This window comes from Macaca fascicularis, chromosome 16 (assembly GCF_037993035.2).
Source record: "Macaca fascicularis isolate 582-1 chromosome 16, T2T-MFA8v1.1".
NCBI classification, from domain to species: Eukaryota; Metazoa; Chordata; class Mammalia; order Primates; family Cercopithecidae; genus Macaca; species Macaca fascicularis.
Genome location: NC_088390.1, coordinates 63,336,261 through 63,361,612, shown reverse-complemented (window position 1 = coordinate 63,361,612; position 25,352 = coordinate 63,336,261). Strand labels below are relative to the sequence as shown.

Here is a 25,352-nt window from a genome sequence, read left to right as displayed (position 1 = left end):
CTTCGAGGCTGCTGGGAGCAGCAGCTGCTAAGGAGAGGCCTGGGTCAGAGTTCTGCCCACCCGTGCCCATCTCCATCTTTTCCCCAAACCTCGAGTCCCCTGCATTTTAGGGAATCTGTGCCCCTTAAACTGGCCCCTTACCCCTCTGAGAAGCATTGACAGTATTCCAGGGGTGGCCAGCACCCTGAAAACCACAGCAAAGCGGGCAGAGTTAAAATTTAAGACTAAAAATGACAGCGTCAGGCATGCACGGGGGAAGGAACAGAACAACCCAGCTCCAGGGGTTCCCATCACCCAGGGAGGCCACCAACGCCCCAACCAGGAGCCATAGCAGCAAATTTATGAAAAAAATATTTTATTCCAAAACACTGTTTACACAAATGTGTAGTCTTTGTACAAAGTACAAAAGAATCCCTCTTCTCATCCCCACCTCCCTTTAGAGAAGTTTAAACCTTGGGCTCCCAATCTTCCATGGTCAGCTGCCCCTGGCTGCGAGTCCTACAGCCTCAGAGGGAGGAGCGTGTGTGGTTGGGAGCAAGGCCTTCCCAGATCACAGCCAGTTACGCAACATCGCAAGGCCTGCTCCTGGCCCCACCTCCCAGCGGAGTCAAACCAAATCAGCTTTTACCCCTCACTCCAGATTCCACAGACACGCAGCACATGGCTATTTGCAGCTTGTCTTTCACTGCAGTTTTTTTTTTTCCAGGAGGCAAGAGGACCAACCCTCCAAGTCCCGGGGCCCCTGTCCACCCACCATATATCCTAGACCCAATCTTTTCTTCCTCTTCATAGACAAAGTTACGAACAGAGAGGCAAGGTAAGAAGGCTGGGGCCTCAAGGAGGGGAGAGAATATATATCCCGCGGAACGTGGGCAACAGCATCATAGACTTGAATGAAGCCCAAGGCCAAGCAGCCAAGCAAGGACTAATTCAGAGCAGCTCAGAAACCCTCACTCAAACCAGCGGCCCTGCTGTGCTAAGGACATGGCCAGGCCCAGACGCGCTCTCCGAGGGTTCACAGAGAGTCTGGAGTCCACATTTACTCAAGTATAAAATACTACTCAAAAATGAACCCCAGCCTCCTTCCTGAGATGAATCAGTTACATCAACACATGAGGACAGATGCATTTACATAGACACACACACGCGCACACATGCACACGCACATGCGCGCGCACACACACACACACACACCCCCGCCCCGTGTCTTAGGAGGGCAAAGCTTCTCACTCCGGAGTGAAACTTAAGCTTAGAAACGTTACCCGTCTCCCCTCCCCTTCTGAATCATCTCATTCAAATAGCTGCTGAGCAGATGAAGGGCACAGAAGGAATAGGTTTGACTGCACTGAGTGCCTGCAGTGACAGAGGCTCAGTGTCTACCACGACAGAGACGGACTCGGCGCGCTCTTGGATGCCATGATCTGAAAAGAGGCCACCACTGCTGCAGCTACATCCCAGGACTGCACAGGGGAGGCAGGCGTAGCTCATGCACAAGGACACACACGCACATGCATGCCTGCAAAGGTGTCGGTGTACACAGCCATACTAAGCTCACAACACGAACGCTTCACATTGAATATTGTTTCCAAAAAGAAGCGTGGGATTCAAACATTCATGAGAGGGAGCCTCTGGCAGAGGTGAAAAGACCGGCAGGGGGCGAGAGGCGGGAGTCAAGACTGTCCATCGGTCGGCGTAAGAGTTCCTCCACGTGCCTGGCCACATCCATGGTCTCATCCAGGTCGAATTCTCCATCCTGGTCAAGGACAGGGTCAGGGCTGGTAAAGAGAGGGGGATGTCAGAGGGAGCTGGCATTTCTCACAGCCTCAGGCTCCCTGGGGACAGCCTCCAGCCTGCTCTCCACTCAAACTCGTCTCATGAGAACAGGACCAGTTCTGGCTGGATGCCCCCACCCCACCCTGAGCTGGGTAGCAGTCAGCCCACTGGCTTCTGCAGACCCCCACTCTCTTCCCATCTCTTGCTAACTCACTGAATAATCTTAGGGAATTCATTTCCCCTCTCCCTGTCCTCATCTGTAAAACCAGGTGACTGACACAGTGGGCTCTGCCCACCTGCAATTATGCTCAGCTGCGTGGTAGGCACCGCCCCGTTCACTGAGCACCTAGAACGGCTGAGCCTTTTCACTGAGCACCTAGAACGGCTGAGCCTACTGAGCACATGACTCCAATGTTTACAGCCACCTGGAGAGTGGGTATTGACCCCATTTTATAGACGAGGAAACAAGGCCATGTCAGGAAGCTTGCTCTGGGCCACCTGGCTGGGAGGTGGTGGACTCCGGATTGGAACCTGGGATCTTCAGTGGTCCCACTGGAAGGTGGTACCTCCCAGACATCCAGCCCTGGCCATCCACAGTGAAGAAGGGAATTAATTCTCTACCTTGTTCCCACCAGACTCTTAAGAACAACCACCCCATTCATAGCTACCCTGTATCAAGCCCTTCCAAGCCCCTCCCTGTGGAAATGCTTCACCCACAGTGTCTCATTTTAATGCTCCTCCCGTTCTCATGAGGAAAGCATTCTTGCCTCCGTTTTACACGTAAGGAAACTTGAGCTTCAGAGAGGCTCAATCATTTTCCCAAGATTGCACAGTTGGTACTAGAGTGAGGACTGGACCCTGCTATGTCTAGCTTCAAAATGCTCCGTCTTCCTGGCTGATCTCACTCCTCCTGGACCGGGGCTTAACCAGAGCTCTGGATTCCTTTGCCCACCAGCCCTCCAGGGGTCCAGCCTGGGGCCAAGCCCCCAGTTCTTCCCCTGCGGACCCCCATGAGAACGCCACCTACTTCTGTGGGTACATGTTATAGTGAGCCTGGGGGCACACAGCTGGGGAGGGGGCCTGGTCCATGTACGTGGCGCTGCCGCTCCCGGCATCTGCAGATGCGTTCACAAACCTGCAGAAGGAAGAGAACAGCTTCAGCCGCCAGGGAGGCCGGGACAGCTGACAGGGAGGGGACCGAGGGGCATGTCTGTCTTTCTCGGGGTGTAGAAGGACAAAGTGCCCACTTGGCCCTGGAGCTCCAGCTACAGGAGTGGGCACTCGGGTACTGGCACGGCGTGACCAAGCCCAGGTCCCTCCCCAGGGCTGAGACAGGTTTCCTGGGGGAGCAGAAAGCTGGGCCCAGGATCAGGGTGGGAGGCAGGAGGCAGGGTCTGGGGAAGGAGGAAAGAGGCAGAAGGAGGGCCAGAGCCACCTGGCCACTTACTCAGGGACCACTTGCTTGATCTGTGGCTTCACGTATCCATCAACGGCTTTAGCTGCCAAGGGGAGAACCGCAGTGAGAACCAAAGTCTCTGGGAACTCCCAAGTGGGGTAGAAGTCCATGCCCCATGCAGTCTCCCTCCTGCCCACATCACCTTGTGGTCTCAGCTGGGATGAGCGTTCCCAAGGGCCCCCAGTAAACACCAGCTGATGAATCCTGCCTGAGGGTCACTGAGACCCCTGGCTTGAATCCCATCCCTTCTCCTGGTTCCTTTTCTGGCCATTTGCTTTCCCTTTCCCTGCCCCCACCCGTCAAAGAAAGAGAATGAACAAGCAAACCCAACCAATGGATTTGGGGCAGCTGGAAGAAAAGAGACTTCTCCCTTTTGCTGCCTGCACTCCACTCGGGGGAAGGTTTGTGAGCAGGGTGTGGAGACAGCAGCTGGTGAGGTGGGGAGCAGAGCACTATCTGTGGGCTCGAATGATCCCGGCCACTCCCTACAGCACTGCCACCCTTTCCTCCGAGTGTGCAGAAGTGAGAATCCATGCAGCTTTCACTTTGCAGAGAAGAGAGCTGGGACAGGTTTGTTGTTCCCTCTCGTTTGTGAGCCCTGAAGTCCTCTCCGTCACCCCATGGGCCAAAACCCACAGGGGACATGGCCCCTGGGCTCCTCCTGGGGAGTCCCCACGGCGCAGCCCAAGGCTTTGTCTATGGGCTGGGGAAGAGCCCGGGGGAGTCAGCCGGCAGGGTCCTGGGGCAGTACCCACCCAGCACTGGAGTGTAGTACTTGGAGAAGACCTCATCCTTGGGGCGGTCAGGAAACACATAGATGAGATAGCTCAGGTCCCCCAGCCGGTCAGCCAGGGACCTGATGGAGAAATCCCGTGTGGTGAATGGTTTCAGGTTCCACAGGTTGCGTTCCGCTGTGAAAAGAACAACCTCATTCCCATAATCCACCAGCAAGCAGGAGGAGGACCAAGGTTGTGGGGCTTTAAGGCAGGCTTGCAAGAGAAATATGGGCTTTTATATACGAGCTTGCGCTGCAACCCCAGCCTGTACGGAAGAAAGCCGATGCAGGATGTTCTACTCAGCAAACCAGATGAGCAGATACCAACAAGGCTGGGTTGTGGCAGAGCGGGGAGAGCTGAAACTGCAGGAGAACTCGCCCAACCGTCCTGGAGTCTATGGGGCTGGGGACTTCAGGTTCTCCAGAATGGAAAACGATAGAAAGGGAATTTCCAAGCCACAGCCCTCTCATACTAAGCTTCCCACTGGGTACCTTCTAAGGACACAAGCCCGATGCGGAGGGCGGGGGGAGGGGGCAAGGGAACAGGAGACTGGGCCTTGGGGCTGGAGTGTGGGCAAAGCGGGCACTCACGGGAGTCAAACTTCCAGGCAATGGTGATACCCCCAATTTCTGAGTCACTAAAGCGCAACAAGAAGGTCCCATCGGGCTTGTTGATGAGCAGGTCGTGGGCCTGTTGCTTATTCACAAAACCTAGAATGGCCCTGGGTGCATGGAGCATTGAGCGTCACCACTGGGCCACAGCCACAGTCCCTCTGTGCCCACTGACCCTGTGGCCCCCGTTCCTTACCCATCATTCCAGTGGGGCTTGTGGTGCTTCTTCAACACCTCCATCACCCCGTCAAACCACTGCCAGAAGGTGTAGTTCCAGCCCGGCAAGTTCTCCTGAGGGCCCAGGAACCCCCGAGTCAGGGCTGGTGCCCCAGGTCACAGGTAGCCCACGAAAGTCAGGGCCCTCCTGCTCCCACCCAGCCCTCTCCCAGTTCTTCACCCCTGCTTGCCACCACACTCCAGCAGACCATAAAGTGACACAGCCCCCAACTTGTACCCTAGGGACCCAGAGAGGAAACTTGCTTCTAAGACACTAGGGTCCAAGACTAGCCCATGGGTGGGAGTAAGAGGTGTAGAAAATACTCCAGGCTGCCCGGGCGCGGTGGCTCAAGCCTGTAATCCCACCACTTTGGGAGGCTGAGACGGGCGGATCACGAGGTCAGGAGATCACGACCATCCTGGCTAACACGGTGAAACCTCGTCTCTACTAAAAAAATACAAAAAAAAAAAAAAAAAAAAAACTAGCCAGGCGAGGTGGCGGGCGCCTGTAGTCCCAGCTACTCGGGAGGCTGAGGCAGGAGAATGGCGTGAACCCGGGAGGTGGAGCTTGCAGTGAGCTGAGATCCAGCCGCCGCACTCCAGCCTGGGTGACAGAGCGAGACTCGTCTCAAAAAAAAAAAAAAAAAAAGAAAAGAAAATAATCCGGCCGGGCGCGGTGGCTCAAGCCTGTAATCCCAGCACTTTGGGAGGCCGAGGCGGGCGGATCACAAGGTCAGGAGATCGAGACCACAGTGAAACCCCGTCTCTACTAAAAATACAAAAAATTAGCCGGGCGCGGTGGCGGGCGCCTGTAGTCCCAGCTACTCAGGAGGCTGAGGCAGGAGAATGGCGGGAACCCGGGAGGCGGAGCTTGCAGTGAGCCGAGATCGCACCACTGCACTCCAGCCTGGGCAACAGCGTGAGACTCCGTCTCAAAAAAAAAAAAAAAAAAAAAAAAAGAAAATAATCCAGGCTGGATGGGGCCTCCAAAGTCATCCCCTCATTTTATAGGTGGGGAAACTGAGGCACAGAGAATGGATGGGTCTTCAAAAATTAGTGAGGAAAGAGGCAGAAGCAGGGCCAGAGCCATAGGCGTGGTGGCTCACGCCTGTAATCCCAGCACTTTGGGAGGCCAAGGTGGGCGGATCACCTGAGGTCAGGAGTTCGAGACCAGTCTGGCCAACATGGTGAAACCCCGTCTCTACTAAAAATACAAAAATTAGCCCAGCATAGTGGTGGACGCCTATAATTCCAGCTACTCAGGAGGCTGAGGCACAAGAAGCACTTGAATCCAGAAGGCAGAGGTTGCAGTAAGCACTCCAGCCTGGGTGACAGAGTGAGACTCTGTCTGTGAAAAAAAAAGAGAAAATTAGCAAACACATCTAGGCCCAGAACCCAAGGATCCCGACTCCCAGCCCTGGGGCCCTCCGTCATCTCACTCTGGCTTCATCACTGAGCACAATTCCTATAGCCCCTGCCTGCATTTCCTGAGGCTAGGGGCCCCCATCTCTCCTGGTTGTAGGAGAGGGTAGTTGGGGGTGGAGAGTGGGGTGCTAGACCAGGCAGTAACCTGTGAGGCAGAGGAGCGACAGACCCCCGTAGGCCCTGGTGGACGGCTGGTGGCCGGGCCCCTACCCTGTTGAACTGGGACCAGGACACGGACAGGCCGCTGTAGTCCTCCAGGTGGCTGCTGCTGTTGTTGAACAGTTTCTGCGCCAGGAACACAAGGTTCTCCTTGGTCAGGCCCCGGTTGCTCTGCACTTCGGCCTTGAATTTCATGTTGAGCGCCTCACACAGCTGTGGCCACAGCACTTTGTCAGGCACGGCAAATGGCACCCTGCCCTGAGAGGGAGAGAAGAGAGGGGAAAAGGTAGATTAAGGGAGTTGGAAATGTTCACACACACACGAGATACACAGACACTAAGAGACAGGGGAGACTGAGACAGATCCAGAAAGGTGACACAAATGCAAGGGTAAGAAATGCGGTGGCTTTTATACACTAGCTTGCGCTGCAACCCCAGCCTGCAGGGAAGAAAGCTGATGCAGGGGGTGGGGGCACAGAGGACAGACAGCAAGGACCCAAGCCATCTGCCAAAGGAGGATCCCAGACCAGGATCCAAAGACCAAACTCACAGACCTCACAGACCCCAGTCCAGGAACTTGGAACCCAGACAGAGTACCAAGGCCATGGCCGAAGGCAGGCGCCCAGCACCCCAGCCCTTCTGGCCTCACCTCACCTCTGGGCTGGCCCTGGGGTGGGGCTGACCCCAGGCAAGTCCTAGGGCCCGGGGGGTGGGGGGGCTGGGGTAGGGCTCCCACGGGAACTCACCGGCTCAGCAAAGGCGTTGTCCCACAGCACGGTGGCCGTGGCATTGTGGTCCTGGCTGCCATGGACGATGACGACCACAGGTAGAGAGAGAGTCTACAGGAGTCAGAGGAACCCAAGTTGATGGGGCGTGACCACCATGTGCCCTCTGCTTAAGCAATGTGCTCCATCTTTTTTTTTAATGCTTTTTTTTTTTTTTTTTATCCATTGTTTCACTCTTGTTGCCCAGGCTGGAGTGCAATGGTGCAGTCTCGGCTCACCACAACCTCTGCCTCCCAGGTTCAAGCGATTCTCCTGCCTCAGCTTCTCATGTAGCTGGGATTACAGGCATGCGTCACCACACCTGGCTAATTTTGTATCTTTAGTACAGACAGGGTTTTTCCATGTTGGTCTGGCTGGTCTTAAACCCCCGACCTCAGGTGATCCACCTGCCTTGGCATCCCAAAGTGCTGGGATTACAGGCATGAGCCACCACGTGTGGCCGCAATCCACTTTATTTTTTCTTGAGACAGGGTGTCGCTCTGTCATCCAGACTGGAGGGCAATGGTGCAATCACAGCTCACTGCAGCCTTGACCTCCTGGGCTCAAGGGATCCTCCTGCCTCAGCCTCCAGAATAGCTGGAACTATAGGTGCATGCCACCATGCCTGACTTTTTTTTTTTTTTTTTTTTTTTTTTGTAGATACAGGTTCTCACTATGCTGCCCAGGCTAATCTTGAACTCCTGGACTCAAGCAATCCTCCCTCTTCTGCCTCCCAAAATGCTGGAATTACAGGTGAGAGCCACCACACCTGGTCCCAACCCACTTTCCTCACCCACAGTTCCAAACACAAACCCCTCCCAACAAAACGTAGGCACAAGCAAACAAACAAAAACTACAACCAATTCTTCTTAGGCCATTGCCTAAATTGTCTGGGTTAGTCCCAGATTATAACCTAGCAAACAGGTACCCACAGAGTCAAAGCAGGCTGTCCGGTGGCAATGCAGCCAGGAGTCCCAAGGCAGGCCCCTCCACCTCCTGGGTGAACTGCAGCAGTTGGGGCAGGAGGGCTGGGGGCCTCACCTTCACTTGGAACACAAGCTCATTGCTGCCAACACTGAACTGAGACTCAAACAGGACTGTGAACTTCTCCTCTGTCACGGACTCTGCACCCCGCCGGTCAGCACGCTTGATCCTCTTCAGTGACTGCAGGGTGGGAGGTGACAGGGGAACAGGGAGACTGCGGCTGCTTACAAGGACTCGGCTCTGGGCAGACCTGCCCTCTGAGGGTGGGCCCTGTCCTCACCATGTTCCTGAAGTGGGCGCTGAGGGTGCCCGTGGCTTGGTGGTACTCCATCACGCAGCAGTTGTTCAGGATCTCACCACTGCACTCGCTGCAATGGAGAGGGGAGTCCCAGCTCTACACAGGCCCCAGGCCAGGAGCATGGTCCTGTCCACACCTTGGGCTGGGGTCTTCACTCAGTTCAGCCCTGCCCCCATCCCCCAAGAGTGTTTCTTGGCATCTTTCTGGGTTGACTTCTCCATCAACCTGGTGCCCAGCACCCAAGGCAAGGTCTCCAATGGTGAGGTCTGGATCTATTATTAGAAATTCCTCAGATACAAAGATTGATGTGAGGGGCTTTGGGGACTTCCAGTAGCTTCTAATGCACTTAAGATAAAAACCACAACCACAGTCTATGAGTATCCTTATGTTTAACACCTACCCACCTCCCTGGCCTCACTGAACTCCTCTCCCCTCACTCAGGACACGCAAGCCCCATTGGCCCTGGCTGTCTGCTGAACATGCCAGGCTTGGACATTGGCCCTTGCTCTTCCTGTCACCCCAAACACTCTTAGCCTTCTCCTCCTTCAGGTCTCAGCCCAGATAGCTCCCCAGAAAGGCCTTCCTGGACCACTTATCTGGTGAAGCTTACCAGGCTGACCTTCCCTCACCCCCGCCTTTAACACATCTCCAATGCTAGCAGATTGCTCTTTCTTCTCTTTTTGGAGACAGAGCTTTGCTCTTTTTGCCCGGGCTGGAGTGCAATGGTGCAATCTCGGCTCACTGCAACCTCCACCTCCCAGGTTCAAGTGATTCTACTGCCTCAGCCTCCCAAATAGCTGGGATTACAGGCACGTGCAACCACACCTGGCTAATTTTTGTATTTTTAGTTGAGATTGGGTTTTGCCACGTTACCCACGCTGGTTTCGAACTCCTGACCTCAAATGATCCTCCCACCTTGGCCTCCCAAAGTGCTGGGATTACAGGCGTGAGCCACCGCGCCCAGCCTAGATTGCTCTGTCTTAACTTCTTTTCCACTGTCTTGTCATTGGGTTGGCCCTGCCTGATCTTTTAAAGTGTATTTTCATCAGTCTCCCCAGCTGCAGTGCAAGCTCAAAGGCAGTGAGATCATTTGTCTTCATCTTCACCCCAGATCACATGGTAGGAAATCAGTAAAGTTTTTTTGTTTTTGTTTTTTTGTTTTGTTTTGAGACAGAGTCTTGCTCTTGTTGCCCAGGCTGGAGTGCAATGGTACGATCTTGGCTCACTGCAACCTCCACTTCCTGGGTTCGAGCAATTCTCCTACCTCAGCCTCCCAAGTAGCTAGGATTACAGGCGTCCACCACCACGCTGGGCTAATTTTTATATTTTTAGTAGAGACGGGGTTTCACCATGTTGGTCAGGCAGGTTATGAACTCCTGACCTCATGATCTGCCCGCCTCGGCCTCCCAAAGTGCTGGAATTACAGGCATGAGCCACTGTGCCCGGCCTTCTTTTTTTTGAAACAGAGCCTCGCTTTGTCGCTCAGGCTGGAGTGCAGTGGCACAATCTTGGCTCATTGCCACCTCTGCCTCCTGGGTTCAAGTGATTTTCTTGCCTCAGAGTAGTTGGTAGTTGGGACTAGAGGTCCAAGTAGCTGGAGCTACAGGTGTATGTCACCAAGCCCGGCTAATTTTTGTATTTTAGTAGAGACAGGGTTCACCATGTCTAGTTGGCCAGGCTGGTCTCGAACTCCAGGCCTCAAGTGATCTACCCGCCTCCACTTCCCAAAGTGCTGGGATTATAGGCGTGAGTCACCTCGCCCAGCCTCAGTAAACATTTTTAACTGGATGACAGGGGATGGGGCCATGTCTTCCACATCACTCATTCACTCACTCATTCATTCACCCCCTGCATATGTTGTGGGTGGCCTGCCCTGACACTGGACACTACCTCCCCACTCTGCCACACACAGCCTCTCTGTACTCTTCCCTCAGGACGCGGCACATGGGCTCTGCCTGAAAGTCCTCTCTCTCTGCTACTTCCCTCCCTATCACTAGCTACCTCTAATTCCACCAGGAGCCTAAGACTGTCATTTCTTTACTCCTGCATCAAGACCCCCTTTCTCAGTGCCCTACACGTCCCCCTGCCACATGGCTACACCATCAGGCATTTCCCAGCATCTGTTGCCTGCTCTGCTGGTCAAGGCGCTGAGCAAGGAGACAGCCCAATTCTGTTGGGATCACAGTTTCGTCCTCGGTGCGTAGCACAGGTTCTAGAACACAGCTGCAACACCATACTTTGTGTGATTTTCTTCGAGACAGGGTCTCACTCTGTTGCCCAGGCTAGAATGCCATGGCGCAATCATACCTCACTGTAGTATCAAATTCCCAGGCTCAAGCGATCCTACCACCTCAGCCTCCTGAACAGCTGGGACTACAGGTGCGTGCACCACCATGCCCAGCTAATTTTAAAATTTTTTGTAGAGATAAGGGTCTCCCTGTGTTGTCCAATTCAAACTTTTGGGCTCAAGTGATCCTCCCACCTTGGCCTCCCAAAGTGCTGGGATTACAGGGGTGAGCCACCGCATCTAGACTAGCACCATGCTTGTTGCAGGAACCGGGATGGTCTCTGAGTAGGAGGAGGGCAGTGTACCATCTGTCCAGATTTAATGATGGTTTGACATGATTGAATTTACAATGGTGTGAAGCAACACACTTTCAGGAGAAAGTGGTATAACAGTCTCTCACAATGCTGGGCAGTGGCAGTGAGCCTCAGCTCTCTGGCAGCCACGCCATCCCCAGGGTAAAGAACTGATACTCGGCTGGGCGTGGTGGCTCACGCCTGTCAACGCAGCACTTTGGGAGGCTGAGATGGGAAGACTGCATGAGTCCAGGAGTTCGAGACCAGCCTGGGCAACATGGTAAACTAGGGGACAAGACATGGCTGGATGCAAGGACAAAGAGAGGGGGTGCAGGTCCCCCACACCTAAGTCTGGGCAGGGGAAGGGAGAGGCACAATTACTTGCGGGTGTTCTCGTTCTTGAGCAGAGACTTGGCCTGCTGCTCACTGATGATGGTGGCCTTCACCTGGGGCGGGTTCATGTGCACGTTCAGCTTCCCGCCCACCAGCAGGCGCACAGTGGCTGCAAACTTGGTCTGGGTCTTCAGGACCTGAGGAGGCTGCTTCTCAATGATGAATGTGCTGCAGGGGACACAGGGACAGACGTACGATGAGGGGTTGGCGCAGGGGAAAGGGCTCTCAGTCCTCCTGTGGTGGGGGTGGGTCTGCCTCCCGCGGGGCTCAGGAGGTGAAAAGCACGGGCACAGCCTCTGTTCCTGGGGAAGCCATGAGATTCCAGGGAAAGGATGGAAAGGGGAGTGACATAACACAGCAGCTGGCATGGGCTGCGGCCCAAGGGCATCTCTTGCAGTGTCCACAGGAGAAACCGGGCAAGGGCGGCACCCAGCAGCCACAGCAACTGGAGACGGAGTGGGGAGGGATGACAGGCACAAAGCGAATCTGCTGGTCTGGAAGGCACCTGCGGCCCCCCACACGCAGTCTGGAGCTGCCCCAAGCTCCTGGGCATGGCCAACAGGCAGCAGTCACCTGGTCACCAGGGCTGAGATGATGTCCGTGATGGTGGCGTTGACCTCAGCCAGCATCTTCTCCACTGGGCCAGGGATGGGCAGCTGCTGGCAGAGGTGCTCAGCCCTGCGGATCTGCTGCCGGTTCTGCCAGATGATCTCAGCCAACTTCTCACACCTGCACGGGAGCCCCAAGGCCAACAGGAGGACAATGGCTTCTTCGCACAGACGCCAGGCCCCAAGACACAGTTCCCCCTCCCGCAGGAAGGCTCTGTGCTTTCACCACACCTCCCACCCATGGGAAGAGCAGAGCTCCCTGCCTCCCAGAATTAGAAATGTACACAGGAGGGGCGACCCTGACTAGGCCCAAACAGCCCGAGCATCACCCCACACCCCCGAGCTCTCTCCCACCCCCAGGACAGCAGCCCCCTTCCTGGGGGAGGTGCACAGGATGGGGGACCAAAGTCTGATTCAGGAACCAGGCCCCCTGGAGAAACTAGAGCTGTCCCAGGATGGAGGGGGCCTGCTGCAGGAGCCAGCACAGGAGGCAGAAGCAGCCAGGGTCCCCACCAGCCCCCCCTGCCCTGCCCTCTGGCCGCCCCACACCATTACCAGGACTGTAGCACGTCCAGGCTGCCCTCGGGGGGCCCGCCGTTCCCCGCCAGCTGCTGCCGCCGCTTCCACTGGATCAGCTCGTCATCTAGGATGATGGTCTGCTGCTTCCGCAGCAGCTGCAGGGTCTTCTGGTGCTTCTCGGCCAGCTCCTGAGGGAAGGGAGGACAGCAGCCCCTTCTGGGCTCCCAGAGAACACTGCGGGGCCTCGCTGGGAAATGGCAGGGCAGGTCCGAGCTGCTCTGCCTCGCATGGCCCCCAGGAAAAAATGCTTCCTGCCTCCCCAGGTTCTGCTCTCATCTGGGTCCTAACCCTCCCTTGGGTCGCCAGAGACTGACTTCATGGCACCCACGCCCAGGAGAAGGCCAGGACCCCACTCACCACGCGGTACTGCTGCAGCGTCTGTGCCTCGCGCTGCAGCCACGTCTCCAGGGACACCTGCTTCTGCCGGAGGGCCGTCTCCCGGCTCAGACGCTCCTGGGGGCTCAGCTGGGCCAGTGGGCCAAACTGAGCTAGAGGAAGGGATAGGAAACCATGACTATCACCTCCCAGTGTCCAACAGGAGGCCCAGGGAAGCGCACTCACCCGTTCTGGAGCGAGACCCTCCCAGGCTCAGATACTGCATCAAGGGCAAGTCGGAGTTCCTGACAGACAGCGGGGGCAAGATGAATGGGCGCCTCAGGAGGTGCCTCTGGGCCCTGCTCCCTGGCCTCCTGACTCTGAGCGTCCCCTCTGGGGGCACACGGGTGCTGGGGCAGCTGGGGAAGAGGCCCGCCTGTCTCCTGCCTGCCTGCCACACAGAGCTGCCAGCCCTCTTCTCACAGCCCGGCATGGGTCTAGGCTGTCTGGGGTGCAAGTGTGCCCTTGACTGTGGGTGAACCTGGGCAAATCACTTTCCTTTCTGTGCTTCGGCTCCCCCACGTGTAAAACAGGAGAATCTCAGTACCTGCCTCAGTGGGGCGCTTGAAGATTAAATACATGAGGACATGGAAGATGCCAGAAAGCTTCCTGGCATGGGTGAGCTCTGTGTGAGGTTCGTCCTTCTTGGTTAATGGGGAACAGGACAGAGAGAAGAGGTGACAAGACAAGCAGTTGCTCGGCCCCATCCCTCCCGCAGCAAGGCCTCCTCAGGGGCCCCCGGCCCCGGCCACTCTGTCTCGTTCCTGAGCACAGCAGTCCGCCCTCAGGGGAGGATGAGATTCTCGAGGGGCCGGAAGGGGCCCGGCATGTTTGTCCAGGTTGGCTCACTGTGAGCCCAGCCGACCAACCAGGGGAGACAGACAGACAGACAGCAGAGGAGAGCATGTCCAGGGCCACTGGGGATGCAGAGCCACCAAGATTCTCTCAGGAAAGGGAGGCCGGAGGGAGGTGGCTTTTCTCCACACCATCTGTGAGGAGTCATTGATGGTGGGACAGGGAGTAAGTCAGGCCTCACTACCTTTTAAAAAGTATCCATTGGCCGGGCGCGGTGGCTCACGCCTGTAATCCCAGCACTTTGGGAAGCCGAGACAGGCGGATCACGAGGTCAGGAGATCGAGACCATCCTGGCTAACACGGTGAAACCCCGTCTCTACTAAAAAATACAACAAAGTAGCCGGGTGAGGTGGCGGGCGCCTGTAGTCCCAGCTACTCGGGAGGCTGAGGCAGGAGAATGGTGTAAACCTGGGAGGCGGAGCTTGCAGTGAGCTGAGATCCGGCCACTGCACCCCAGCCTGGGCGGCAGAGCAAGACTCCGTCTCAAAAAAAAAAAAAAAAAAAGTATCCATCATGGGGCCGGGAGCGGTGGCTCACGCCTGTAATCCCAGCACTTTGGGAGGCCGAGGCGGGCAGATCACGAGGTCAGGAGATTGAGACCATCCTGGCTAACATGGTGAAACCCCGTCTCTACTAAAAATACAAAAAATTACCCGGTGTGGTGGCGGGCACCTGTAGCCCCAGCTACTAGGGAGGCTGAGGCAGGAGAATGGTGTGAACCCGGGAGGTGGAGCTTGCAGTGAGCTGAGATCGGGCCACTGCACTCCAGCCTGGGCGACACAAGCGAGACTCTGTCTCAAAAAAAAAAAGTATCCATCATGTGGCCAGGTGTGGTGGCTCAAGCATGTAATCCCAGCACTTTGGGAGGCTGAGGCAGGCGATCACTTGAGGTCAAGAGTTCGAGACCAGCCTGGCCAACATGGCAAGACCCTGTCTCTACTAAAAATACAAAAATTAGCTGGGCATGGTGGCACATGCCTGTAATCCCAACTACTTAGGAGGCCCAGGCAGGAGAATTGCTTGAACCTGGGGGGTAAAGGTTGCAGTGAGCCGAGAGCACCACTGCATTCCAGCCAAGGAGAAGCAAGACTGCATCTCAAAAAAAAAAAAAAAACAAAAAGTATCCATTATGAAATATGTAAGACACAGGGAACATGGAACACAGGAGCACCTGTGTATCAATAACCCAGCCTAAGAAACTAGACATGTCCACAGTTACAGCCACCACCAGCAGGCCCACCCCACCCTCCCAACAACAGCCCCTCTCCACCACCCTGGGACTATTAATCCCTTCCCATCTCCTTCTCAACAGCCCAGCGTCCTTGCTTGAGCTGAGTCAGAAGATGCATCGCATGTCTCAGTCGAGCTCCTGGCTGGCCCCTGAGGGTCATGTCACCCTGACCCCAGCCCTGCCCCATGGGATGCACAAGCTGGGACAGACAAAAGCAACTCTATGTAGCCACGAACAGCCCAGAGCTAGAACTCAGAAATATGGCTCCAATCTCACTGCAGGTATCGAGCAGGAAGAGGATCATCCAGGCACGGACAGATCCGAGGCGTCTGCACGGCTACCACGGGAATCCTGCCCAGCCACAGGGAGGGTGGTGGTGATCCCAACACCTGGGCCCAGCCTTCCTATGCAAAGGACCCACTTAGGTCTCTCCTGGAAATTTGCAGAAGCTTTTGGGAAGGAGGCCAGGGAGACAGGAAGCAATTTCCCTACTCCACTGGAGGTAGCTGAGCCTTCCCTGGCAAAAGCGGATCAACAGTCTGTGTTTCTGCTGAGTGAACTTGACAAATGGGACTGAGAAGACACTGCATGATGGATCCAAACCTAATCCACCACCACACACAGGAAGCAGAAAAGTCAGGCACGGGATCAGAAATACTGTCGCCAGTCTAAGGACTTGGGTAGGAATAACAGCCCCAAATCTTCCGTTTCCATTCTCAGAAGGAGCTGCCCTTCTTCTGGGGTCAGTCTGGGATAGATTCAGATGAGCGGAAGTTCTCTTAGAATTATCCTGCCAGGGCTGGGCGCGGTGGCTCACGCCTGTAATCCCAGCACTTTGGGAGGCTGAGGCGGGCGGATCACGAGGTCAGGAGATCAAGACCATCCTGGCTAACACGGTGAAACCCCGTCTCTACAAAAAATGCAAAAGATTAGCTGGGCGTGGCAGCAGGCGCCTGCAGTCCCAGCTACTTGGGAGGCTGAGGCAGGAGAATAGCATGAACCCGGGAGGCGGAGCTTGCAGTGAGCCCAGATCACGCCACTGCACTCCAGCCTGGGCGACTGAGTGAGACTCCGTCTCAAAAAAAAAAAAAAAAAAAGAATTATCCTGCCAGTATTGGCTGGGCTCAGTGGCTCATGCCTATAATCCTAGCACTTTGGGAGGCTGAGGCGGGCAGATCGCTTGAGGCCAGAGGTTGAGACCAGCCTGGCCAACATGGCAAAACCCCACATCTACTAAAACTACAAAACAACAACAACAACAACAACAAAATTAGCCAGGCGTGGTAGTACATATCTGTAGTCCTAGTTACTCAGGAGGGTGAAGCATGAGAAGAGTTTGAACGTGAGAGGCAGAGGTCGCAGTGAGCTGAGATCATGCCACTGCACTCCAGCGTGGGCAATAATAAATAAATAAATAAATAAATAAATAAATAAATAAATATTTAGAATTATCCTGCAAGTATTTACATAATAGCTACAACATTCAGGCACTGAGCTGGTCTCAGTATACAAAAAGCACTGACAGTGCAGGGTTAGGAAGAGAGCTTAAATAGTTACAATAGAATTCTAAAAAAATTAGCCGGGCATGGTGGCCTGCACCTGTAGTCCCAGCTACTTGGGAAACTGAGGCATGAGAATTGCTTGAACCTGGGAGGCAGAGGCTGCAGTGAGCCGAAATCGTGCCACTGTGCTCCAGCCTGGGTGACAGAGCAAGACTGTCTCAAAAAAAAAAAAAAAAAAGAAAAGAAAAGAAGAAAGGTCTAAAATCAATGACTTAAGGTCTACCTTAAGAAACCAGATTAAAAAGAGTAAAGGAAAAAGCAGTTTGATGCCCCTTGTTCTCACTAAGAAGGGGTGGTACATTTCTGGGGTCAGTCTGGAATGGGACATATTAATAGATGGACCACGTCCCATGACTCCTCAAATTGTACCTGGGGTTAATTCCTTCCAAGTTAATTTGATTTTTTTATTTCCCTATATTTTTATCATGGGAGCCATTGGCAAACTATGGACCTAGGACACAGGAGAATTTTCTACTGTCACCTCTTCTCCCAGGCCCACATCCTATCCGTGAGGCTCAAGAAGGCCCACTCTGGAAGTTCCACTTCTCCCAGCCCGGTTCAACCAGAAGACTTCCAATCCAAGTCCTCCCTCTGGTTAGGGAGCACTGTTCATATTTACCTATTTATGTAGATATTTACAGAATATATACCATTAAGGAGAGAATATTGGTTAATAAAGTATAAGAATTTTACGATATATCTCTAGCTGAGATCCAGTTCTGTAACTTACAGACAACCTAGGCCAAGTTACTTGTTCTCTTTGAACCTCATTTTTACCAAAGGAAGGATAACACAACTGTTCACCTCATAGGATTGTTGAAAGGGTTGAATTAAATAATGTGTGCCAAGTGTGACCCACGGCAGGGGCTCAGTCACCGGGAGCCATTGCTTCTACCAGGCTTTGGGCAAAGTGCTGAGGAGATGGACACTGACCAAGCCCTACACTCCAGGAGCCCATAGAATGTTCCTCACGCCCACCCTCAGGATGCACACTGTGCCTCCACCGCGCCTCACCTTGGATCCTCAGGCTCTCCTGGTACTGGATGATGAAGTATTCCTGAGTCTGCTGCAGCTTCTTCAGCTCATTCTCTGTGTCCTGCGTGACCAGTCGCAGCTCCTCAAATGTCTGGTTGATCTGAAGGTGTTTCTGGGACATGGCGTCAACCAGCATCCCAGCCGGAGAACTGCACTGGAGACAGACGGAGTGGAAATAACTCGGGGAAAAGAGGATGGGAGGAAACACCAATACTACAGACTCCAAACCCCAAACTAGGGCAAGAAGGGAGGGTCATTTGCATCAGAAGGAGTCATTTGCCAGAATTGGGATAGAAAAGGGAAAGACGGAGGAGAAACAGGTGACTTGGCAGATAACAGCAGATAACGGCACCTTCAAAGTACAAATGTCTATGTCACAGCTGCCTCCACCAGAGTATCCAAACAGGGGCCATCTAATTTCCCTCCCAGGGACTAGAACTCAACACGTCCCAGGTGTCACCTGGGTTTTCCCACTAATGATGATGACCCCTCGCTCTACATTTATTTGCTGACCCAATGCCGTGGACTGCAGTAGATCCTAGGGACACAGGGAAGAACAGGGCTCTGTAAACACATGTCATCTCACTTAAGACCCCCTTGTGATCAAAGGAAGAGGAAAGAGGCCGAACCTCTCACAGGCATCCTGGAGACCCCGAAATGAAGTTAGGGGAGAGGCATCAACAAGCTCTCCCTGGATCCAGCCATTCCTTCAGCACATTCAGGAGAATCGCTTGAACCCAGGAGTGGGAGGTTGCAGTGAGTCGAGATTGCACCACTGCACTCCAGCCTGGGCAACACAGCGAGACTCCGTCTCACACACACACACACACACACACACACACACACACACAAATAGAGAGAGTGGGGTAGAAACCAGGTCACAAAGGAAGGGAGCTCATGGCTGAAGGCGACCAAGTCCTCAGAGCCTTTCCAATGAACTGTTCTCAGAATAAAATCCAAACCCCTTCCCATGGTGTCTGCTGGCCATAGCCCTGCCTACCTCCATCTCCAGCTCCCTGGGAATGTGTGTTTTCTGTTCTGCTCCTTGAACACACAGGCATGTTCCTGCCCTGGGGCCCTTGCACTTATTGTTCCAACAGTCTGGAACATTCTGGTATCAGATCCTCCTGAGGCAAAGCACTTTAACTGGTACCGTTGCAGAGGGGTCATCTCTGATGAGCCAATTCACAGTAATGCTGCTCCTGTCTGAAAGTGTGTTGTTCTTGTGTTTGCTTACGTGTTTCTGTCTGTCTCCCTGCACAAGGTTGTGAGGTTCCCAAGGGCTAGGACCTTGTCTTTCCTGTGTGCTACAGAATCCACAAGGCCTAGAACACCAGCAGTGTTCAGGAACAGCTTTATGGCTGGAGGAAGGAATGAGCTGCCAGACCATGACAACACCAGCACCGTGGACATGGATTTGTCAATGAGGCTGAAGTCATTTTTAGGTTTGCATGTAGCTCTGTGATGGCAACAGGTCACGGACATGGGGTCTGTGCTGGAAGACCCTTTGTGACCTGGTTTCTAACCCCTCTCTTTTTTTTTTTTTTTTTTTGAAACAGAGTCTCGCTCTGTTGCCCAGGCTGGAGTGCAGTGGTGCAATCTTGGCTCACTGCAACATCCCCCTCCTGGGTTCAAGCGATTCTCCTGCCTCAGCCTCCCAAGTAGCTAGGACTATAGGCGCCCGCCACCATGCCTAGCTCATTTTTGTATTTTTTAGTAGAGACCAGGTTTCACCATGTTGGCCAGGCTGGTCTTGAACTTCTGACCTCAGGTGATCCGCCTGCCTCAGCCTCCCAAAGTGCTGGGATTACAGGCGTGAGCCACCGCGCCTGGGTGTCTCTATCTATTTTTATCCATGGCAACCCCCCACTTGGTTCCTTCTCCCCAGTTACACTGACCAGTTACAAGTCTTCCAACGTGATAAGAAGATTCACGCCCTTCTGCTCTCACAGCTGCTGTCTTTTCACTAGAAAATTCATCCCTCCTCTCCTGCCTTTCTCCACTGTAGTTCAGACATGCCTGTCCTCAGGACGCTCCCCTGCCAGCCTGCCCCGATCTGAGTTGGGTGCTTTTTCCACGTAGGCCCGCTTAGCACTCAGCTCATCTCTAGAGAATCCATCGCTGCCAGAATTCCTTCCAGGCAGGAACCAGGGCTTTATGTGTTTCTCTGATGATAGCCCAGCATCAGATGTACAGTAAGACCTCAGTAAATGTCTGCTGAGTAAATCCTGAAATCGTGTCCACAACAATAAATAAATAATAGGCCGGGCACAGTGGCTCATGCCTGTAATCCCAGCACTTCCGGAGGCCGAGGCAGGTGGATCACTTGAAGTCAGGAATTCGAGACCAGCCTGGCCAACAGGGTGAAACCCTGTCTCTACTAAAAATACAAAAAGTAGCCGGGCATGGTGGTGGGTCCCTGTAATCCTAACTACTCCGGAGACTGAGGCATGAGAATCTCTTGAACCCAAGGGGCGGAGGTTGCAGTGAGCCGAGATCACACCACTGCTCTCCAGCCTGGATGATAGAGTAAGACTCAGTCTCAAAAATAAACAAACAAATAAATAAATAAATAAATAAATAATATGACCTTTGCTCTGGTCACTGTTCTAAGATTTCTAACTGTTACGTCATGTTGTGAAATTCCTTTTGCTCTATTGCAGATAGTAGAGCACTGTGCCATTGTCCGTGTAGATGCCCAGTGCTCTTATTATTTCAGAACTGCGGAGATGCGTCCCCGTTACCCCTCCCAGGGCCTCACTTCTCTGAGCCTGCCTGTGTTAGTTCTTCTGACATGGATAGGTAGGATTGCTATCTCCATTTTACAAGAGTAGGAACAGGCCGGGCATGGTGGCTTACACCTGTAATCTCAGCACTTTGGGAGGCTGAGGCGGGTGGATCACGAGGTCAGGAGTTCAAGGCCAGCCTGGCCAACATGGTGAAATCTTGTCTCTACTAAAAGTACAAAAAAAATTAGCTGGGCATGGTGGTGGGCACCTGTAATCCCAGCTACTCGGGAGGCTGAGGCAAGATAATTGCTTGAACTTGGGAGGCGGAGGTTGCAGTGAGCAGAGATCGTGTCACTGCACTCCAGCCTAGGCAACAGAGCAAGACTCCGTCTCAGGGGAAAAAAAAACAGTAGGGGCCGAGCACAGTGGCTCACACCTGTAATCCCACTACTTTGGGAGGCCAAGGCGGGTGGATCACGAGGTCAGGAGATCGAAACCATCCTGGCTAACACAGTGAAACCCCATGTCTACTAACAATACAAAAAATTAACTGGGCATGGTGGTGGGCGCCTGTAGCCCCAGCTACTCGGGAGGCTGAGGCAGAAGAATGGCATGAACCTGGAAGGCGGAGCTTGCAGTGAGCCGAGATCCAGCCTGGGTGACAGAGCAAGACTCTGTGTCAAAAAGACAAAGGAAAGACGAAAGAAAGAAAGAAAGAAAGAAAGAAAGAAAGAAAGAAAGAAAGAAAGAAAGAAAGAAAGAAAGAAAGAAAGAAAGAAAGAAAGAAAGAAAGAAAGAAAGAAAGAAAGAAAGAAAGAAAGAAAGAAAGAAAGAAAGAAGGAAGGAAGGAAGGAAGGAAGGAAGGAAGGAAGGAAGGAAGGAAGGAAGGAAGGAAGGAAGGAAGGAAGGAAGGAAGGAAGGAAGGAAGGGAAGGAAGGAAGGAAGGAAGGAAGGAAGGAAGGAAGGAAGGAGAGAGAGAGAGAGAAAGAAAGAAAGAAAGAAAGAAAGAAAAGAAAAGAAGGAAAGAAAAGAAGGAAAGAAAGAAGGAAAGAAAGAAGGAAAGAAAGAAAGAAAGAAGGAAAGAAAGAGAAAGAGAGAGAGACAGAGAAAGAAAGACAGTAGGAACAGAAGCTCAGAGAGATTAAGCAACTTGCTCAAGTCACACAGCTAGTTAAGTGGTAGAGCCAGGGACTGGACCTAGGGGGTCACTCCACCCTGGCGTGCAATGCTGCCACCTCTCACACTTGCCCACGTCCCTCATCTTCTTGGTGCTCTCCTCGTGCTGCTGTTTTCTATAAACACAGTTGTTTCTGGAGAGAAAGGCATATGGAAGGACTTCTCAACACCCCTCCCCATCCCCAAGGGACACTCACATTGTTGGCTTCTCGGACGAGCCTCTGTTCATTGTACAGAATGTGCCGGATGCAGCGGACCAGCTCCATGGGGCAGCGGTCATACGTGTTCTGAAAGAATCCAACAGCAGCCTCCAGCAGCCAACCTCTGCTCCAGCCATGCCAGTCCCATGCCATGCCCAGCCCTTCCTCTCCTTCAGCCTCTGCCTCAGCTTTTCCCAGAAAGCCTCCCAGACACCTCTATCTTTCTGTTCCTCATCCTCATCTTCCCCTCCAACATCTTCATATCTGGTTTGGAGTGAATTAAAAACCCACAGTTTATGAAGCACTTTCCCCTTTTTTTTTTTTTTTTTTTTTTTTTTGAGACGGAGTTTTGCTCTTGTTGCCCAGGCTAAAGGTGCAATGGTGTGATCTCAGTCCACCGCAACCTCTGCCTCCTGGGTTCAAGCGATTCTCCTGCCTCAGCCTCCCAAGTAGCTGGGATTACAAGCATGCACCACCATGCCAGATAATTTTGTATTTTAGTAGAGGCGGGGTTTCTCCACATTGGTCAGGCTGAACTCCCGACCTCAGGTGGCCCACCTGCCTCGGCCTCCCAAAGTGCTGGGATTACAGGCGTGAGCCACCGCGCCTGGTCTTATGAAGCACTTTCAATGTACCATCTCTTTTGACTCTAACACAGGGGTCCCCAACCCCTGGGCCATGGACTGGTACAGGTCCGTGGCCTGTTAGGAACTAGACCACACAGCAGGAGGTGAGTGGCAGTGAGCAAACAAATGACGCTTCATCTGATTTACAGCTGCTCCCTATTGCTCGCATTACAGCCTTAACTCCACTTCCTGTCAGATCAGCAGTGGCACTGGATTCCCATAGGAATGCTAACCCTATCGTGAACTGCGCGTGCGAGGGATCTAGGTTATGCACTTCTTATGAGAATCTAATGCCTGATGATCTGTCACTGTCTCCCACCACCCCCAGATGGGACTGTCTAGTTGCAGGAAAACAAGCTCAGGGCTCCCACTGATCCTACATTGTGGTAAGTTGTATAATTATTTCATTACATAATACAATGTAATAATAATAGAAATAAAGTGCACAATAAATGTAATGCCCTTGAATCATCCCAAAACCACCTCCCTGCCCAATCCCGGTCCATGGAAAAATTGTCTTCCATGAAACCGGTCTCTGGTGCCAAAAAGTGGTGGGGGACCACTGCATTAACAGCATGGAAACCCTAGGACATAAGCAGAAACTATAATCCCCATTTCGCAGATGAGAAAACTGATACTGAGAGACATTATGTACTTGTCCAGATGCAACCAAGTGAGAAAGCAGATGACTCCAGACTCAGGACATCTGATGCCAAGGTCAAGGTACTTCCCACCACCCTGCCCCTGGCCTCCTATGTTGGTTCCCCTCAGGTTTCTCCTGTTTTTCCCTCCTCTGGGATGAACCTGTATTTCCCTGGCACCCCGCTGTCTGTATTGAAGGGCTCTCTAGGAAACTTAAGTGAGTTCCCATAAATGCTTGACTGTGATCACTACCCACACCCCTTTCCTGCTTCCACAAAAACTCCCTCTCTTCCTCCACACCCCTACTCCTCAAGTAAAGAAGAAGCTACATCTTATTTCTAAACCCTCAATTCAAAGCCCTTGTGTCCAGCTCTTGTCTCTGGGACAGCTCCTCTCTCACCTTGAAAAAAGCCCAAGAGGGAGGTCTGGTTGCCTCATTTCTAGAGTGCTGGTCTTCCCTTCTCCAACCCAGGAATCCTGACTCAGTCTCCCTCCATCCCTTCTGCTGCTTCCACAAGGCCAGTTCACCCATCTCCCTCTGTTGGCAACAAACACCTCCCATCCTTGCTTTGCAATATGCTAAAGAAATCTGACAGGTCTAATTTAGAAAGAGGGGGTGGGGGAAATCAAAGAAAACTTCCCAATAAGTTTGTGGTCACATGGTGAGTCAGTGGCCAGGCCAGGAAAAAACCCAGGGGTTCTGATGCTGGAACAAGATGATGCTGCCTCCCCGTAGGTGGCCCAGAGCCCACACCCACCTGGAGCTGCGTGGCGTAGTGCCCCAGCTTGATCTTCAGTAAAAACCCATCTTCCCCGACCTGGTGCTCCGCCTTCTTCTGCAGCTCCTGCACCAGGCCCTCCAGGAGCTGGGTGGCTTGGGCTCTGTCCTGGGGATTGTCCAAGTCAATGGCATCCCTTGGGGCGGGGCAGGAGAGAAAAATCTACTGTGGCACCTCCTTGGGCAAGGAGGTCAGAGACCCAGAATAAAGTGGAGACCCCAGGCTCATGACCGAGGGCACTCCAGGGCCCACAAGACTTGTTCCCAGCAGCTCCACAGACATCCGAGTCTAAAACCATTCTCTGTCCTCCCAGGCTTCCCCTTTCACAGGGACACCACCCCTTCCGCACAGAGAAGGACAGGCAGGACCAGAGTCACACCAAACCACCATGAGTAGAACTAGAGGCCAAAGGGCCTGGATGGTAGGGACCCTCTGAGGAGGGGCAGGGCGGGACGTGCCTACCATGGCTGGCTCTCAATCCACTGGGCCAAGTAGTGCCGGACCTCGATGGGGAAGTGCTGGCCGTACAGCACCTGCATCTGGCGCAGCGCATCTCCCTGCAGCTGCTGGGCCTGGATCCAGCCTGCCATGGCCGTTCACCTAGGGCGAGCCGAGCGCTGAAGTGCTCTCCTCTCCAGAGGCCAAGGAACCGGGCCTGCCCCTGGCCCTGCCATGCCTACCTATCCCTGGACCGCGGTCAGGCCAGGCCCCTCCCTTCCCACAGACAGCTTTCTTGTTCGGGAACAGAGATGGAGGGCAGCCCATCCCCTCCAACGAGGAACCCGTTGAAGGGGAGGAGAAGGTGCTCTGCAGAAGCAGGTGCCCTCCCCGTCTTCCTCTCCCCTTGCCCCACCGGAGCTTCCCCAGTGGGGGGTACGGCTAGAAAATGAAAGAGAAACTTGAAGGCGGGAGGCCCACAGGCCCTCTGGAGAGGGCTGCAAGGATCCCCCCAGCCTGCCTCGGGCCCAGTTTCTGGGAAGGGGAGATATTCCAACCCAAAGTTAGGCCAGCGCCGACAGCTCCCACTCGAAGGCTAGGGCTTTTCGGGCACGTGGCTGGGGCTGTTCAGGAGAGAGGGCTGGGGACTTGGGCGCTCCCCTTTTCAGCTGCTCCCCCAGTTGTGCACTAGTGTCTCCCCGGGTCCAGCCCGACAGTGCTCCCTCTACGATGCGTGCCAGGACAGCGCCCTCCCTGGCCACTGCCCTTCATCCCCGACCCCTGTCCCTCCTCCCTTGTCTGCGCTGTGCCAACTCCCTCGCGGTGCCCGGGACTGATCCCCGCGCTGCGCCCGGCCGTCGGGCTCCGGGTGTCGGAGGTGCCGGGGCGGCAGTCGAGTGTCCCCTCTCCGCGCGCCGCCCAGGACGCGCCACCGGGCCACCCACCTGGTGGGGCCGCGCCGTCTGGCAGCCGGGCCGGCTCTGCGCCCCGCGGCTCTCGCTCCCGGTCGGGGCTCCTTGCGGCGGCGGCAGCGGCGGCTGTTACTACAGGAAGGAGCGGAGAGCAGCGATTTCCTCCTCAAAG

General features: G+C 54.0%; 2 protein-coding genes across 4 annotated transcripts in view; one reads left to right on the top strand and one right to left on the bottom strand.

Annotated features, from left to right (window-relative positions):
• Positions 1 to 338: 338 nt before the first annotated feature.
• Positions 339 to 25,316, bottom strand: LOC102120556 (signal transducer and activator of transcription 5A). 2 transcript variants are annotated; one of them, XM_005584243.4, is made up of 19 exons: positions 25,214 to 25,316; positions 24,294 to 24,431; positions 23,811 to 23,967; positions 21,782 to 21,871; positions 17,659 to 17,833; positions 12,979 to 13,109; positions 12,598 to 12,749; positions 12,008 to 12,163; positions 11,423 to 11,602; positions 8,444 to 8,531; positions 8,221 to 8,343; positions 7,162 to 7,254; positions 6,468 to 6,674; positions 4,813 to 4,907; positions 4,596 to 4,726; positions 3,985 to 4,140; positions 3,221 to 3,272; positions 2,801 to 2,908; positions 339 to 1,775 (listed from the first exon to the last, which is right to left on the bottom strand). In XM_005584243.4, the coding sequence occupies exons 2-19, from the start codon at positions 24,419 to 24,421 to the stop codon at positions 1,613 to 1,615; spliced, it is 2,385 nt and encodes a 794-aa protein (XP_005584300.3). In that variant the 5' UTR covers positions 24,422 to 24,431; positions 25,214 to 25,316; the 3' UTR covers positions 339 to 1,612. The 2 variants fall into 2 exon arrangements, with proteins under 2 accessions (XP_005584300.3, XP_073875749.1); XM_074019648.1 differs by lacking the exons at positions 339 to 1,775; positions 2,801 to 2,908; positions 3,221 to 3,272; ... (1 more) ...; positions 4,596 to 4,726; positions 4,813 to 4,907 and adding an exon at positions 5,952 to 6,180.
• The window catches only part of STAT5B (signal transducer and activator of transcription 5B), a 91,481-nt gene continuing 91,194 nt past the window's right edge, over positions 25,066 to 25,352 (top strand). For both annotated transcript variants that reach the window (XM_074019650.1, XM_045374837.2), the window contains exon 1: positions 25,066 to 25,352. The gene's annotated coding sequence lies outside the window, so the exon portion shown is untranslated.

What these genes read in the sequence shown, in the direction of transcription:
- LOC102120556 (XM_005584243.4), bottom strand. Translation starts at nt 24,421, where the DNA reads ATGGCAGGCTGGATCCAGGCCCAGCAGCTGCAGGGAGATGCGCTGCGC. An exon ending in TGGATTGAGAGCCAGCCATG is followed by an intron (nt 23,968 to 24,293) that starts GTAGGCACGTCC and finishes CCCCGCCCCAAG; the next exon opens with GGATGCCATTGACTTGGACA. An exon ending in ATCTCAGCCCTGGTGACCAG is followed by an intron (nt 11,603 to 12,007) that starts GTGACTGCTGCC and finishes TGTCCCCTGCAG; the next exon opens with CACATTCATCATTGAGAAGC.